Source organism: Aquila chrysaetos, chromosome 1, assembly GCF_900496995.4.
Source record: "Aquila chrysaetos chrysaetos chromosome 1, bAquChr1.4, whole genome shotgun sequence".
Lineage (NCBI taxonomy): Eukaryota > Metazoa > Chordata > Aves > Accipitriformes > Accipitridae > Aquila > Aquila chrysaetos.
The window spans coordinates 78,278,884-78,295,303 of NC_044004.1; the positions used below are offsets into that span (position 1 = coordinate 78,278,884).

General features: G+C 38.7%; 1 protein-coding gene across 3 annotated transcripts in view; it reads left to right on the plus strand.

Moving 5' to 3' along the window:
- TRPC3 (transient receptor potential cation channel subfamily C member 3) overlaps positions 1 to 16,420 on the plus strand; it is a 46,195-nt gene that overhangs the window by 4,759 nt on the left and 25,016 nt on the right. For 2 of the 3 annotated variants that reach the window (XM_030022029.2, XM_030022018.2), the window contains exon 2: positions 4,925 to 5,696. In XM_030022029.2, the coding sequence (XP_029877889.1) occupies positions 4,925 to 5,696 (772 nt within the window). Of the gene's footprint in view, positions 1 to 2,889; positions 2,900 to 4,924; positions 5,697 to 16,420 lie in introns of all 3 variants that reach the window. The other variant, XM_041128529.1, reaches the window with a different exon arrangement.

The window sequence follows — 16,420 nt, forward strand, 5'->3', positions numbered from 1 at the left end:
AACGTAGGACAGGTTTTTGTGTCTTATGGCATTACCTGGTATGTAACGAAGCAATTAGTTGTTCAGAGTGTACCTAACATTGCTGTATCTGAAAGCTTCTGATACTTATCATTAGGTAAAGGTCTTGAAAGGTGGTATACTCCTTCAGGAGCCGTGGCCTCACTAATGTGAGAGTTCTGCTGCAAAGCTGAAATGGAGGTGTCCTGCTTTCATATTATTCAACAAGGGGCTGACTTAAGGTCTTGTCACATATTGGTTAATTGTTAATTGTAGTGAGTTATGTTCATTTATGGCTATTGCTGAAGTTATTGAGAGTTTGCTGAACTAGGAAGCAATGAACTAGACTTAAGCTGGCAAATGGCTGATGGTAGCAGTGTAGTTAGGAAATAAAACTCATAACTTGAGACCATCCTTGTTTTATACTGATGAATGAATGATTCTGAAGGTGGTTGCACAGTTTCTGAAATCTTCCTTCTTGCCAGTGAAGCTCTTTGGTTCCTCGAAACAGCTGCCTAACTGGTGCATGCTTAGGGCCAAGTGAAATGTGTCCAGATGTGGTGGAACTGGTGTACTTCAGTTAACATGATTGCTCTTCGATTCCATCCTCCTTATTTGTGCTGAGCAGCAAACAGAGGCTTGAGGCTTTGTAGACCCCTTGGCCATTTTTCTGCTGTGAAATGTGAAAAATAGTTCTGGAAAAAATGGAGGGGCTCAGCTGCTGCTTCATGTTGGCAAGAGAGGACTGAATTCTGGCATCTCACCTTCCTGCCATGTACCATGTAGTGTAATTATGCAACCCTTGTACTAGGACTAGAACTTACTTAATGTTGTGGTGTATCTCTGCTGAAGAATTAACATAAAATAACTGGGCGTTTTTCTTGCTTGGTGTTCTTGTGGATTTTTTGCCATGCGTTCCACAGATTTTTAATTTTTTGTGTTCTTTCAACTATTGGAAAGGGTTGGGAAGAGAAGTATCATGATTTCCATTTCTCCTTCCCTCTTTTAATGCAAGTTTTCAGCTCTTTACAGAGACAAGGTTGAGAATATGAACTTTAAAGGCTTTAGGAAATAGAACACAAATAATTAATGCACACTTAGTTCTATTTTAATAATTTTTAAGCCAGTCTAATGACATTTAGAGATGTGACTTGAGATTTTGTTGTTTTGATTACTTCAGTTGGCAAATATTACGTATAAAATGTGCTGAAAATAGTTAAGTAGTTAAAACTAAAATTTTAACCATTTTCTTCATGCTTTGGGATAACTTAAAAACCTTAGATGTAAGAACAGGAGAGCAGAAATGGAATAGGAGACCTTGTTCCTGATGCTTCTTGCATGCAGTACTCTGACCAGAGCTGCACTGGCTTCAGGGTCTTTGAATTTGGTAAGGGAAGAGGGGGAGAAGAGAGGAGAGAGGTATGGATGAACCTGGTGGTCTTTTGACTGTGTGGTGCTGTACAAGATTTTTTTGCTTTTTATTTTTTTGGGAGGTCTTGACAATATTTTAGTCATTAAAATACCAAGCAACTTTCATCTTTATTTTGAGAAGATACTGCAGTCACTTCAAATGCATCATTTCTGTCACAAGATTTGTAGCTAAGGATATCTTCCTTATTGGGAAGATATTCTAATGCAACACCTTTGGAAGGATATATCTCTTTTTACAGAAGTCAGATGAGTCACCTCTGTCAGACAGTGAGTTTTGAAAGATAGATAGATAGATAAAACAGAAAATAAGTGTCATATTTCAAAATAATCTGAAAAATTAAACTGAATATATAGGGGAAAATGTATTGTTATGTATTTCATAAAAGATAAATGAGATTCAGGATGGCAGTTTAGAGTTGTCTTAAATCAAGAAGTCAGCATGAGTCAATTTGTTCGCTTTTTTACTTTTTTAATATCCATACTTTTTTTTTTCCTCAGAACATTACAGTAAACAACTACATTTCTGTAGCTGTATGTTTTTAGATGTGGAGGAAGAATAGAAATGTAACAGCTTACCAGACAATAAGATCTTGTTTAAAAGGTAACTGTGAAAACACAGTATTTCTGGTTTTACTTCTGACTTTGTTGGGGAATAAGGTAGTAGCATACTGTGGCTGTTCACCACATGCACTCTAGGCTCGAATCTTTATATCTGAGTACTCGCAAATGTGAAAGATGCCTGAGCTTTAAGACTTTTAAATCAATTCTGTATTTAACAGAGTCACAAATCCCCTCTGGTATGCAGCCTTTTTCATAGACTTAAAGAAGGTGGTACAGAAGTGGGGGAAAAAAATGGATCCTGTCAGGTTTGGCAAAGCAGTTTTGGCATGTATTTCAAAAAGTATATACCAGTTAGCATTGCTTGTACTGCAGTGCCACCCAGGTCATTTCTGGTAGTCCAGAAATACCAACCACAGATGAAAATATCAAATGCTTCATCCCAGGAGAGACCTGCCCTTGGTAGTGAGTATTACAATCTCTTCACTTGGTCTGCAGTGGAACTGCCCATTTGTGTTAACTGAAATGTTTGGAGCATGGACTAGCTTTTATGATATTTGTAGCTGTGATAAAGTGATTAAGATTTTATGTTTTGCTGAATTTATTACAACTGCTGCAGATAGCTGGAAGGCCAGACGTAGTCTTATAACCTGAATGGAATTAGTTATGCCCAATGAAAACCATTAGGGCTGACATTGCTGCATATGGAGAAATCCAGTCATGTCAACAGGCATATTTTGTGCAGTGGTAATATAGCTAAGCTCATTGTTGAAAGATCTCACACACACACACACACACACACACACACCAAAAAACCCACCTGCATTTAACAGGCTGTCACTCTGGTTGTGGATTTGAACCTGCAGCAATTAGGATACGCAGCTTTTGAAGCTGCCTGTGCAGGTTCCACTATGTACACGTAAATGCATAGTCTTTGTGCGCATCAAAGGTACGTGTGGTGTTTTTCCCTTGGTTCTGTCCTTTCACAGACTGGCGGGGTTTGCTTAAAAAGGGCTGTTTAATATTTTGTTTTGCCGTCCGCATTCGTTACGTGGACCCACATCTCTCCTAATGCACATTACCTGGCTTTTGCACTGAGGGTAGAAGGATTAATTTAATCTTCAGTATTTCTGTCTGGCATTTTACTCTTGTATCTGAGTTTTTCGCTGAAGTGAATAAATTAATTTTCACAATGCTCCTGTAAAATGGGAGCCAACTGTTCTTTTTCTATAGATGAGGAACAGAGGCACATAGGACTTAAGGACCAAATTTGAAATTTATAAGGCCTGTTTGTCTCTATGTAGCATATATATATAGTGTTATATGTATTCAGAGCACACCCTCCATTAACTCATATATTGTTTATCAGCTGCACTGGTGTCTCTGCCCATCAAATCAGCTCAGGTGATCTCTATCCCTTGAGCTAATGGATTAACTGATAGCAGCTGGAGGCTGTCTTTCTCAATATTAAGCTGGACTAGGGAAGAAAGGGAGAGAGCTGATGGGTTTCACATTTATTTGCAGATGGTAGTGCAGGAAGGTTATGGTATCCCAAGTACCTTTTCAGGCCTTTGGCCTCTGCTCTGGCAGGCATAAATGCTTCTGTTCTTCCCCCAGCTGTGACCACTTTAGCCTGATCCCATTTATTCTGTTGTTTCAGACCTCGCCAGGCAGTTGTTTCCTGCTGTTGTTTTCTCCAGCTAGGTAGCATCTGCTCCTCAATGTCTTGTCCTAGGTCCATTTTCTTTGCAACTCCTAGTCTCGCTTCTCTGAACCTCCTCTCTAGTTTCCTTACCTAGGTCAATCCAGCTCAGCATCTGATCTGTCTGTTCTCTCAGCCCATTCCTGTTTGTTCCCCGCTGCTCTTGGCCAGTATCTTCACTGGTTTATAATTCCAATTTCTGTGTTTTCTGACTTGGCTTGCTCACCCTTTCTTTTCTCCTGTTCCCCTTCTCTTTTCTCCCTTTTTCTGCTTTTGCATCCAGTTTATGAGGGGATTTCACAGCCTCCTCTTTCCTAAACAATCTCACTTTCCTACACCCAGGTTTCCTCTTTCCAGTGCAGCCTGCCATCCCAATTTTCATTTTCATTCAGAAGCTCTTTGACTTTCCCATTTTTCTTGATTGTATTACAAGAATGCGTGAGGGCTTTTAAAAAAATATATACACTCATGTAATGACTAATATTAGATAGCTTCTTCCTTTCAGCTCCTGGAATGATAGATGTATAACAGAAATAGGCCCAACATAACCCACAGCATTGCCAAAGTCCAGCTGGAGAGCTGGTCCCAGTCTCTACTGGATCATGCCCCGTGTCTGGAATCTGTGAGCAGTTTACTTACTAGCATCTAGAAAGTCTGATGAATATGCATGAACTGTTGTTTTTGATTTGTGGGTAGAATCTTCCAGATTTGGTTAATGTTTCTGGTAGTAATGCTAGAAGGCATGAGATCAGGCTTCACTGCGTATTGCTTGGCAAGACATCAGGAAGAAAACTTGTTTTCACCTCTCATTTGTGAACTACAATACAGTAAGCATATATATTGCCTTCCTTAAACCATCAGCTTGAATGCCTATGGTAGACAGTATTAATTACTACTGAAAGTAGTATAGTAGATGTGATTTTGTTTTATATATGTATTGAAGTGAGTTGGGAGGGATTTCTGAAGAAAAGTGATGTCTTACATAAAGTAAAAAGAAAAAAAAAATCTTGACCATGCTAACAAAACAGAAATGGCCTGTGGCATTGAACCTGTAAGTGCCTTTAGACTGCAGGCAAGCAAGCATGAAGGCAGAAAGATCACAATAAAGAATACTTCTTGTCAATAGATGGGCAAATGACAAGGGACAAAAGTCATTATTTTTGTGGCCACAGGAGAAGTGGAAACTGCAAATAACCAACATAGTGAAATTCTGTTACCTTTTTGTTTTCTCATTAGGTACATTGACGAAAGTCCATCTCTGAGACGTATGACTATGATGAGGGAAAAGGGAAGGCGACAGGCCATTAGGGGCCCAGCGTTCATGTTCAACAACAGGGGCACCAGTCTTACGGCTGAAGAAGAGCGCTTTCTAGATGCAGCAGAGTATGGGAACATACCTGTGGTGCGCAAAATGCTGGAGGAGTCAAAAACACTGAATGTCAACTGTGTTGACTACATGGGCCAAAACGCCTTGCAGCTTGCTGTAGGGAATGAACATTTGGAAGTGACAGAACTTCTGTTAAAAAAAGAGAACTTGGCACGGATTGGAGATGCCCTGCTGCTTGCAATCAGCAAGGGCTACATTAGGATAGTGGAAGCAATTTTGAATCATCCTGGGTTTTCAGTAAACAAGCGACTGACTCTGAGCCCTTGTGAGCAGGAGCTCCAGGATGATGATTTTTATTCCTATGATGAAGATGGTACCCGCTTTTCTCCAGATATCACTCCCATAATTTTAGCTGCCCACTGCCAAAAATACGAAGTCGTGCACATGCTGTTGATGAAAGGAGCAAGGATAGAAAGACCTCATGATTATTTCTGTAAATGTAATGACTGTACAGAGAAGCAAAAGCATGATTCTTTCAGTCACTCTAGGTCAAGAATAAATGCATACAAAGGACTGGCTAGTCCGGCTTATCTGTCCCTCTCCAGTGAAGATCCAGTACTTACTGCTCTAGAACTCAGCAATGAACTTGCCAAGTTGGCCAACATTGAAAAAGAATTCAAGGTAATGGTGTTTTCCTGTTTCTCTCTGTTATTGTTTTAAAGTTGCTGGTACTTTGTGATGTCCTTAGATGCTTGAAATTATTTCCTGTGTCTTTAATTTTTCAATTGCAAATGCTTTCATGATATTTATTAAATGTCTCTTCTGTTCTTGATTTTGAGTTTTCAATACATAAGCCTTCAAAAAAGAATTTTTAATGAAATGAAATTGATTTTGCACCTACTGTGTACGGAGAAGATTGGAAAAAGGGGCAATGTGTATTCTGATAATCTTGCAGCCGATGGAAAACAATTTTGGTTGCTGTAGCAGACAAAGATCATCTTTAATTACAGGTGCTGAGTAATGTAAGTGCAGAAAGCAGAAACGTTATGCTTTTCTTGAGCATACTGCAGCATTGACCTTATTCTCTCCTTTTTTATTCGTGCTAATGTTGAATGATGTTTCCAAATTGTTAAGAATACAGAAAGTGGGTTTTTTTGATGCACCTTTTAGAAATGTCATTTGGTCAAAACCAGCTATTAGGCTGATTACAGATGTAGGTCCTGTTACCTGTTTTTGAGCTGTATCTCATTTAGTATGTCAGTGCCCTGACTTTTTTTATATATTTCAGCTTCTCTATCAGACAATTAGTGACTTAGTTAACTGTTGCCCAGTGCTTTTTTGAATGATTTTGCAGTTCTGTTGAATACTTTGAAAAGTACAGTAACCTTCCCTCTTGCCCGCCCCGCTCCCCCTGAACTAAACCCCCCAAAAAAATCAAACCCCAGTACTCTGCGTGTAATAAGAAAAGCTCAGCTTGGGGAATGACAGATTGTTCTTGGTGAGTAGTGGTATCAACAGCATTGCATCTAGTTTTAACAAAAAAATCTAATGGAGTTCTGCAAGGTCAGTGTTGGGTACCATTTGTTTGTTTAATATCTTCATAAATGATCTAAGAGAGGCAAAAGATGCATTAAGCTTTTCAAACAACAGCAAGCATTGCTACTGCTGTGGAGTACTCAGAAGAAATATGCAACAACCTGGAGAAATACAGACAGAAATTAATAAAGTGAACTTTACGAGAAGAGGAAGAAACAGTTTTAGACCTCTGAGAAAGAATAGCTCCAGATATAGCTAAGTGAGTTAAAATATAATTTAAAAATAAGGTTTTGGTGCTGAGAAGGATTCAAGTATTATACAATGCAATAATAAAGTGTAAAAGTCAGTTTAAACCTTTCCTCTCCTTCCTTTGCTGAAGGAACCCCCTCATACCATGCTGTGTATTGTGTAATCTGACAAAAGGATTGAGTACTTCCTCAATGTATTTATTCATGAGTATAGGAAGAATGTCAGATTTTTCTTTTTCCTCTGCTGAAAAAGTACTGAACCGGGAAAGCTCCTTGTGAACATAAAATTGAAGAATTAGAGAATTTCATCACACGCGCAGAGCCTGTTGGCTTGTGTGCTTCACACAATACATTACAGTTAATGTGCCTCATTTAGGGACCATTATAGAAGGTTAAATCTCTGATGTGTATAACTCAGTCCTGTTTGTCATTGATTCCTTTCAACTAGGCCAACAATGTGAGGGCCACAGGGTCTCCAGAATCATGTGCCCAAGATGGAGATTTATGGGTTTTCTGAATAACACTTCGGTGGTTGTGGATACAAACTTTTTTTTTTTTCCTTCCCTTCTTTTTTTCCTTTTTTCTCCTGCAGTTTCTTAGAGGGAACTTTTCTTCTGGGTTGGCACCTTAGAAACTCTACCATCCATCTTTTTTCTTTGTGATACTGCATACAAATTTTGTTGTTATACCTGCGTTCAGAAACACGGGTGGGCTTAGGGACTCAATTTCAGTGCTACACAGCTCCCTAGGAATCCAAAATACAATCTGTGCCACCAAAAGCTAAATTAAGGCAAGCTGTGTCATGTTTTTGTAAGGGGAGAATGTAGATGATTAGAACTGAATAGAAAAATTTCAGTAAAAATAGAAATTCATGGGAAGCTCCCATATCATAGGTACTAATACCATGAATACAAATTTCATCAGAAAAAAAATAGCTTGAAATTTTGGAGGAGAAAAAACAATGTTTTTTCGTTGGACTTCTCATTTCAAACCAGAAGTTAAAACAATTACTTCAGTTTTTAAAATGTTAAATTGTCACAGAATAAAATGTTCTGGCTTTCAATTTTTTCCTTTTTATTTTTTTTTCAATTTTTCCCTTTTTCTCACCTGTTTAGGCTCTATTCATTGATATTTTGGGATGCCTAAAAACCCAAGAAATCCACTATTTTCACAGATTTCAGTATTTTTGGATAGAGCTTATATGGCTTCTAACCTTGCCAGGTGTATAAGATCATTCAGTTTTGGCACCTACAGTAGAAATTGTTCCTGGCTCCTTGGTAGCATGGAAATTCCAGCTTCTCATCAACATCAGAACGTTCCAGTGAAATAATTATTCTCCTCATTGACCTCACATCTATCTCTTTTCCTTCTGATTCTTATGTGTCTCAGGGCATTATTTCTGTTTTTACCAAGCCTGGTAGGAGAGTTGCTTGTTTTCCTCTGGCATTGATGGTTGGCTGCCCTTCCTGGGGAGAAGGGGTAGTGGAAGAGGGAGGGAGGAAGGAAAGAGGAAAATGAGGAGGCAAGGAATTTTTTAGCATCCTGGACATTAAATCAAGTCCAGGAAGGGCTGTAATTGTACGGCTGACAAAAAGACTGTATTCCACTGGGGCTGTGGGTAGGTATGATGGGGCTCCTCGTGGCACGGATGTAATACAAGATGCTCCACTGAGATCTGTAGAGGTAGATCAAGGAGAAAGCAAGCAGCACTTCTGTGTCTAACAGAAGCCTATTGTGAGAGCTTGCCACGTTTGATATAAGTCCAATGTGTAACTGTCTGTTCAGTGCTTTCTTTTCTATAGGTATGTCATCTGAATGTCTTTTGCTAATAACTGTGTCCTTTGTCATGTCCCAGAGGAGAAGGCTTCTAGTCTGACATTCGCACTCCCTATGAGGCAGAATGACTGATGGACTTCTGGTGCACTCTCCTTTAGGATCATCACTGGAAATGCTTAAGTATTGCAATCAAATTCAATCTACAGCACAACACTGAGCAGAATTGTTTCAGGGTAAAGAAAAATGGACAAAATAGTTCATCTCCCACAAAAAATGGACAAATCTGTTTAAAGGGACTTTTGATGATATTCATGATTTATTCTTAGTATCTGTGGTACATGAAAGCCCATAGCATTTCCTGTGCACGCTTGCAGCAATGCACTTACTGGATGTGGAGCACTCGTACAGAAAATACTTTTCTAGGTGGTTTTCCCACAGAGAGAGAATATAGGGTGAACCTGTTTAAAAACACCTGAGGGCAAAGCTTCCTAGTAAATGCTTGCTAAATAGAACCTTACATCTTTTGCATATGCAAAGTCCAGTCTGCCTCTATCACTTATGATTTACACTAACAAATTCTGATGGTTTTGTGCAAACCTGAGTTTGCACAAGTGTATTAGAAATGTGGAAGGTGTCTTAGGACATTCATTCATGACAGTCAGTTCCCCGTTAGTATTAAAAAAACTTATTAATTACACTGATTTTTAATTTTTTTATTTCCCCTTCAGAAGTAAGGAGAAAGGATTCAAAGAAACCAGTGAACGCTCATTTTTCCTGGAAGATAAAAGACATGTAGCCAAAAATAAGTACTGAAAATGAGTAAAAATAGATGGGGAAACTGGAGCCCTAAAGACCATTTCACTCTACTTTCATTTTCAAGCTTCCTTACTTCCTGCTTCTTTGTGAAATCCTTGTTCCAAGCTCCTGTTGCTCCTTTTGCTCTTCATCTGTTTTATTGTAGTTTCTTCTTGGCGCTGTTACTTTGCATCCACTTGTCATCTTCTCTTCTTCCCCTATTTTGTTCTATTCAGTTCCCTTTTTGGATTTCCTTTTTTCTTGTCTCACTTCTAAGTGCTCACCTAATTTTCTTTTTTTTCTTCCCCCCCCCCCCCCCCCCCTCTCTCTATCTTCCTCCCTTTAGGTTCTCTATTGCATTTTCTAATCCTGGTAAAGCATGGCTGGCTTGTTTGAACATACTGGTGACTCCTCTTTTAGGTCTGGAAACCAGCTAAGGGAACAGCAGAGATTATCAGTAGTGGCCAGTATAGCAGCATATCATCCCTGTGGCCAGGGTAGGAACTACAGTATTTCTCTGACCTTCCTTGGTGATCTAGTCCCCATTCCAGGACTTGACAGCAGAATGCCAGATTATACCAGAAACTTCAGTTTGTTTTATCTGAGTCGACTGCTACCAAATCGTAAAAAAAATCCTTCACTCTTCCATACGTACTGCGATCACACCAAATTTCAGTCTCTTAAAGCAGCTGATTAGATTCTGTCCTGTCAGGTTGTTAGGGGTGTTTTATATGTAGTAGAGATAATTAGAAAGAAAGCAGCATTGTTGATGAAGTTCTGTGTCTAAGATGCAAAACCAGAATTCTGCTTCACTCTGGGCTTCTTCACCAATTTTGGTATTTATAAGGGCTTTTATAACCAATGCGCCTGATCAGAAAGCATTTTCAAAGCGTATCAAATCTGCTGGTTCAATTCTTTCTGTTGTTGAAAAGGACGTTAGATTAGAAAAAGTTATGGAGTGGTGTTCTACTGGCATCTGTCTTTATGAGTGGTTAGAGATCTCTGAGGTATACTGCGTTGTACCTGATAGACTGCCTAGGGAAGCTCAGTCTGGAACTGTATCTTGTCTTAATGTAAAAAAGTGTTCATTACCATAGTTGGAGAATTATGTTTTCCAATCCCAGTAGAACCACAAAATACTTTGCAATACAAATATTCCCATTTTTTATGTTTTCTTGTTCTTCTATTTTTAGCAGACCCTGGCTGCTGTGGCTGCTGTGGGTTACTAAAGTTAATTGATATTTACCCTCCTCCCTGAGAACTTTAAAACTGTTACTGCACAGTGATGGGAGAATGTCTAAACAGTCAGAACAGCTGATGGAACTTTCCTTTGGAGTCACCATAGAAAAAAGCAGGACAAGGTAGCTAAAAAGCCAAACGATAGTCTCTGTATACGAGCTTTCAACTAAATACTGTCCTGTGTAAGCAAGCTCATTTCTACCAGTGAAAATTGCGCCAGCTGATACCGTGTCAGAATTTGGTCCATCATAGCAAGGATCAAAAAGATCGTAGTCCCGCTTTATATAGGATAAATTCCTGTTCCTAGCTTTGCTAAAAGCTCCTACTGAAACCAACGGAAGATGTGGACGTGCATCTAAAAGCGGAATCTGTCACTGTTCCAAGTAAATTTACATAGTGTTATCTCAGCTGAACTAACAAAGAGTGTTCAAGCTTGATCTACGTTTAGGTCCAACTTTTAAAAGGACAGGGCCCAGATCCATAATCGTTAGTGCAATTATGTGCTTGATTTGCATATACCGTTCCTGCAGTTATATATGCAAACTGACTATATACGTCATCTCAAAATGACCATTTAATACGTAATACTCAACATAAATCTATGATTGCATATAATATGTGTGAACTAGTTATGCAGTTGTGCACAGTCACAAAACTGTGGTGCTTACAGGAATGTGGCTCTCATAATAGAAAACAGATATATACGTTTTGTTTGACTGCATGTGATTGCTCGATACAAATTTTTAAAATCTTAAAAAATTAAAAATCTTATGGGTGGAATCTGCGCAAGATTTCTTGTTCATATGCTTCATTCTTTGCACACAGATTGATATGTTCTTTGCAAATTCTGGATGAACTTACAAGGTAGTCTTTAATGTTGTGAGTGAGAAGAGAATATACAGAGTTGGGCAGGCTGAGATCCAACATTAATGTGTGCCAGGGTCCTCCAAAAGTGCTCATGAGACACAGTTCTGCAATTCCAGTCATCATCAGTTGTCCATTATGTACCGATGTCAGCTACGGTATCTGTGAAATGCAGAATACAGGCTGATATTTTTGATGTTACATAGATGTCTGTGTTACCATTAATTTTTTTGAGGTACAATTTAAGATGATATGGCTAGTAAAACTGGTTGAGTTAGGTTGTGAATTAATTGAAGAAGCACTTTGTTGATCAAGGAAGCAGAGTTCCTGTATTATGACAAAAATAGGCAAAGTACCCCACTGCATAGGCAGGTCTGTTGGTGCCTTACTCTGGTGTACCCCTGAAGAGTAGCTTTATGTTAATGAATTGGCAACTTGCACAGTATGTGGCAGGGCTTTTCAAACATGCGTGCTTCACATGGGGAGTTCTGGTAGTCTTCTTTAGGACATGGAAGCGGTGAGTGATCTGGTGGCTTCATTTGTATCTTCTCAAGAGTAAGCAGAGGTGTATGTGGATGACTGAGACCACAGATTATGGTTTTTGCTATTCACACAACACCCTCGAGGTAGAAGATTGAGAATTGGGTCCCATGGTTGCAATGTGGGTAGTGTTTGTCTATTTAATTCTGTAAAGCAATCAGATAGACTGAGATTAATTTGATTTGCTAATACATAAGTAAGTAAAGAGCTGGAGAGAGAAATCTGACAAGTTTTCCTAGCATGAGATTCAACACCTGACTCAGATAACAATGCACATACTGGTTTTCAGTTCTTGTAACAGCATTTGTAAGTAATGTAGCCTGTATTTAATCCTTAAATTTGACAGAATAAAACTTAATCCGTCATATCTTTAATTTTATCTGGCAATAAGCGTAACTTCTATAAGCAAGTGGTCTATCCACCTATCAAGAAACATGTAGCACTGTTAATTTTTCAATAAAAATGTAGGTAACTCTTGTGTAGTAGGCAAATAGTCCATGCAAAGCAGTCTGTCCTTCAGGAACCAGCAAGGCTATTCGCAGAGTGGATGGGTGTATTTTTCAGGATACCAGTTAATACTGTGTGAGCTGTGAGGGCAGGAACTTTGCACCCTCTGCCAGGATCAGTCAGGAGCTCTCACACTCTTGTGGCGATGAATCTCCACTCATGAGAGAACAGAGAAAGGAAACAATCTGTAGTCCATTGAAATAGCACTCTTCATGTGATGATACTGTAATCACAATTTGTCCCCCTTTTGCCAAAGGTGATTTTACACTGCTTTGACATTTGTAGGCAATGTTTCACAACTGTAACTGCCTGTGAAAACATATTCTTCTTGCTTAGTTTGTACTAGTCGAGAAAACTGTGTCAGTTGATCTTTTGTTGTAACTGTGTGTGTGACTATAACAGAAACTTACTTGAATGTTTACATTCTATGAACCTGATGCTAGGCTGTACTTGTGCACTTGCATGTGTGAGAGACTTGGTTATAGCTTAAACACAAGGAAATTTTCCTGTCTTTTATGTTGGAAGTTCTTAATGAGTAAATTCTTGGTAATGTAACTTTTGATACTACATTTCTGTGTTATTTTGGGGAAAAAGAGAATACTTAAATGGTAAAGAAAATGGAGTGAACCTTTAGCAAGAGTAACTTGTTATTTCCTAACTATTAGAAGTCCACTATTTCTCCTTCTCTTTCTTCACAGTTAGCAAAGGAATGAGAAAAGACATTGTAAATGAAGCCACTACCTGCAACTGGACAGCCCATATTCATGCTTGCAGGGAAAAAATTTGGGTTGTGATATGTTACAAAGCACTTCAGTTCAGATGGTTTTGTATTACTCAACTGTATTAAACCTTAATAAGATTTCACCTTTGAGCATAGGATAGAAATAATACTAAAACAAAGACTTTCTTGTAAAGTTATAAGTGCCTGCAAATTCAAATGAGAAAGAATGTAGTTTCTCTTTTAACTACATAGTACTACTACTGAAGTTAGTGAAGTTAATGTATCCTCCCGTGTGCTGCAAATAGCAGATTTACAGCTACTTTATAGTGTTAAAGAAAAATCGATTACCAGTCTTATTCCTGTTGAATTAATACTATATGAAATTAATATCGTATTTTTTGCTCAGCCATTTCAGTAAATGCCTTTCTTTAGCTGTAGTGGAATGTGTAAGCAACTCTTGCTTGAAATTCTGTTGTGAAAACAATATAAACAGTGTTAAGAACATAGGTCTTCAGTAAACTGAAGGCACGGTATTGTTTTTGGCTTTACTAGAGTTGTCTTTAGTCTCTACGTTGTCTCATCTTCTTTTTGTATTGTCTTACCTATTTGTGCTTTGCTTAATATCCTTTACAAGCCTGACTTCTAGCAGTTTATACTTATCGTTCATGGCCTCTATGACGAAACTTTTCTTCTTGACTAGACCGTCAAGAAAGACTGTTCCCTTTTGTCTTCTTGAAGACTGCTATTCTAGCCACCGTTCTGGAGTCTTCCTCTGCAAGGTTTTTATTTTTGTAGGATCTGATGTCTAATCACCTTCACATCTTTTACTTAAAAGCCTTCTCTGCATTTCGACCTCCATGCTTATAAGTATGTTTCACTCCCTTGACTATCTTTCTTACAAGACTTTGCCTTTTTAAAAGTCCTACATCTTAGTCATACATATGCTTGCTTATCCTTTCACTGAATTTAATCACGCATCCCAGTATTATTTTTATAATTGGCTATTCTGTGCTGTTCTCCTTGGTTGGTTACCAAAACCAAATCTAAAACAACCTTACATCCTGCTGGTTCACTGACAACTGAATTAATTTGTCATCTATGACCAAAGGAAATAACTGGGTCCTGTTTAGGTCTATGATTAGGACTGGTTGTTTCCAAGTCTGCATCTGGGATGTTAGTCTTCCATATTAACACAATTCCTAGTGGTATTTATTTGTCTCCAGTAATGTTTCATTTTGATTCGTATCTGAATCTGACCTATGGGATTGATAGCTGATTCTTTCTGTTATCCTATGCAGCCTCTTTTCCCATCTTTTCCCAAAACAATTTGCAATTACTAGGAGCACGTTAGTTTCTCTATCCCATTTTAAAGATGCTAAGTTGAAAATTTAACAAAACTAGCAATACAAGGAGGTAAAAGTTACTTAGGCAAGGGGGGAAAAGTGAGGGTTTCAGGAAAAAAATTGAGATTAAACGAGAAAATTATGAGGGCAGAAGCAATAAGGAAACATTTTTGAGAAGGCAGGAACCACAAAGGAAAAATCTGTACCCCCCAAAAGTGATTTTAAAAAAGGTAGTGCCTGAAAATGAACAGTAAACACCCAAAAAAGGAGAGACAAAGGACTCAGACTAGTCTTTTGGTGGCCTAGTGGGGGAGGGGGGGAATGAAGAAAAGCTGTGGAGTAATTGGAAAAGAAGGCTATGCTATTTTCAGTTAGGCACTGAAACACTTGATGCAACAAGGTAGAACTGGCAGGTTCAATCAAGTTTCCTCCTCCAACTGTAGCCTCATGTAAGGAAATCAGAGGCTGTATCTCAGATAAAGAAGTCCTAGAAATCTAGCTGAGAGGACATGGACACATAAATGAAGACCAAGATTTCTACTGAAGTAGATATCAGATAAGAACTTATAGGTAATGTCACAGAAGTGGTGGAAGACATGTACAAGCGTAAACAAAAGCGCAAGCAAAGATTCACATGTGCATACTTTACAGAGTTATCTTAAAATTTTGAAATGTAGCCACAAATGTTTTGTCAGAAGAGAGACATTATTAGATAGATGGAAATATTTCCGATGTCAACATATATGAGCAACTGAGAAGTTTAAAGGTAGCACCTCAAAGATTGACATAAACTTGCTTGTAAGGAGGCAGCAAAAAGAGTAAGGCTGAAGAGCATGAAACTTGTGAGCAGCATGCCAGACATAAGGTATGAACATAGAGAAAAGCAGTACCACTGCACCTTAGATGCAGTAGTTTAATAGCTGCACAGAAAGGATCACAGCATATGGGCAAAACTCAGGACATGGTCCCAAAGTGTTGAAGGAAGCCGAGGAAAGGTAGAAAGAGTAAGGACCAGCAAAACGTAGTTATTCTTTCAACGTGACACAGTAAGACTTCAGAGCTATAGTCAACAAGCTGCAAGTTGGAAACAGCCAATGATACTGTGCAAAAATGGAAGTAGTAAGGAAGAAAAAGAAGTGCTTTACTAAAAGCACTCTTAAAGGAGGAGGGGCGATGTTTTTAATAACAGAAAACAATTGTTGGCTTTATATACTTTCAGAAGGTAATGCAAGCAGAACTGTTGACTCCAGCAGTAATGGAAGGGAAAGCTGATGGAGTGAGAATAAACAAGATGGAGATTAAACTAATAGGTGATTTTTGGAAAAGGAATGGTTTGTGACAGGTACAGGGAAGTGAAGGAGAGAGGGAGAGGAGGGGACAGGTCAATAGAGCTCTTAAATAAAAGGGTTGAGGTTTTAAGAAATGTCTCTCTGTAGTTCAGCTGTGTTGTCAGTGGAAAGGTTGTCTCAGAGAATGACTCAGGAGCCTAGTATCTTTGAACTGTCCTTTGAAGAAGCTGGTTTCCATGTTGCCTATACAAGAAATTTGGGGTATTTTGCGCACAAGACTGGTGTCCAAGTTCATGCCACAGTTATTCTATGCAGTTGCTTTGTAACCCACTGTACGCGTTGTTGGGGGCGAAGTAGTTCCAAGGATAAGTGGCAAGCAGAGCGGGGAAGTGAATACAGTATACATCAGAGTAAAGAGTAAGCAGCCATTTTAGCAGTGTAGAAAGAGCAGAAATAGATTCATAGCCTGGGAGGCAACCCTGTAAGAATTATTTCATTAATTTTCTGCAAAGTTTTTGCAAGAGTGAGGTTAGTATTTCAAGAGTTC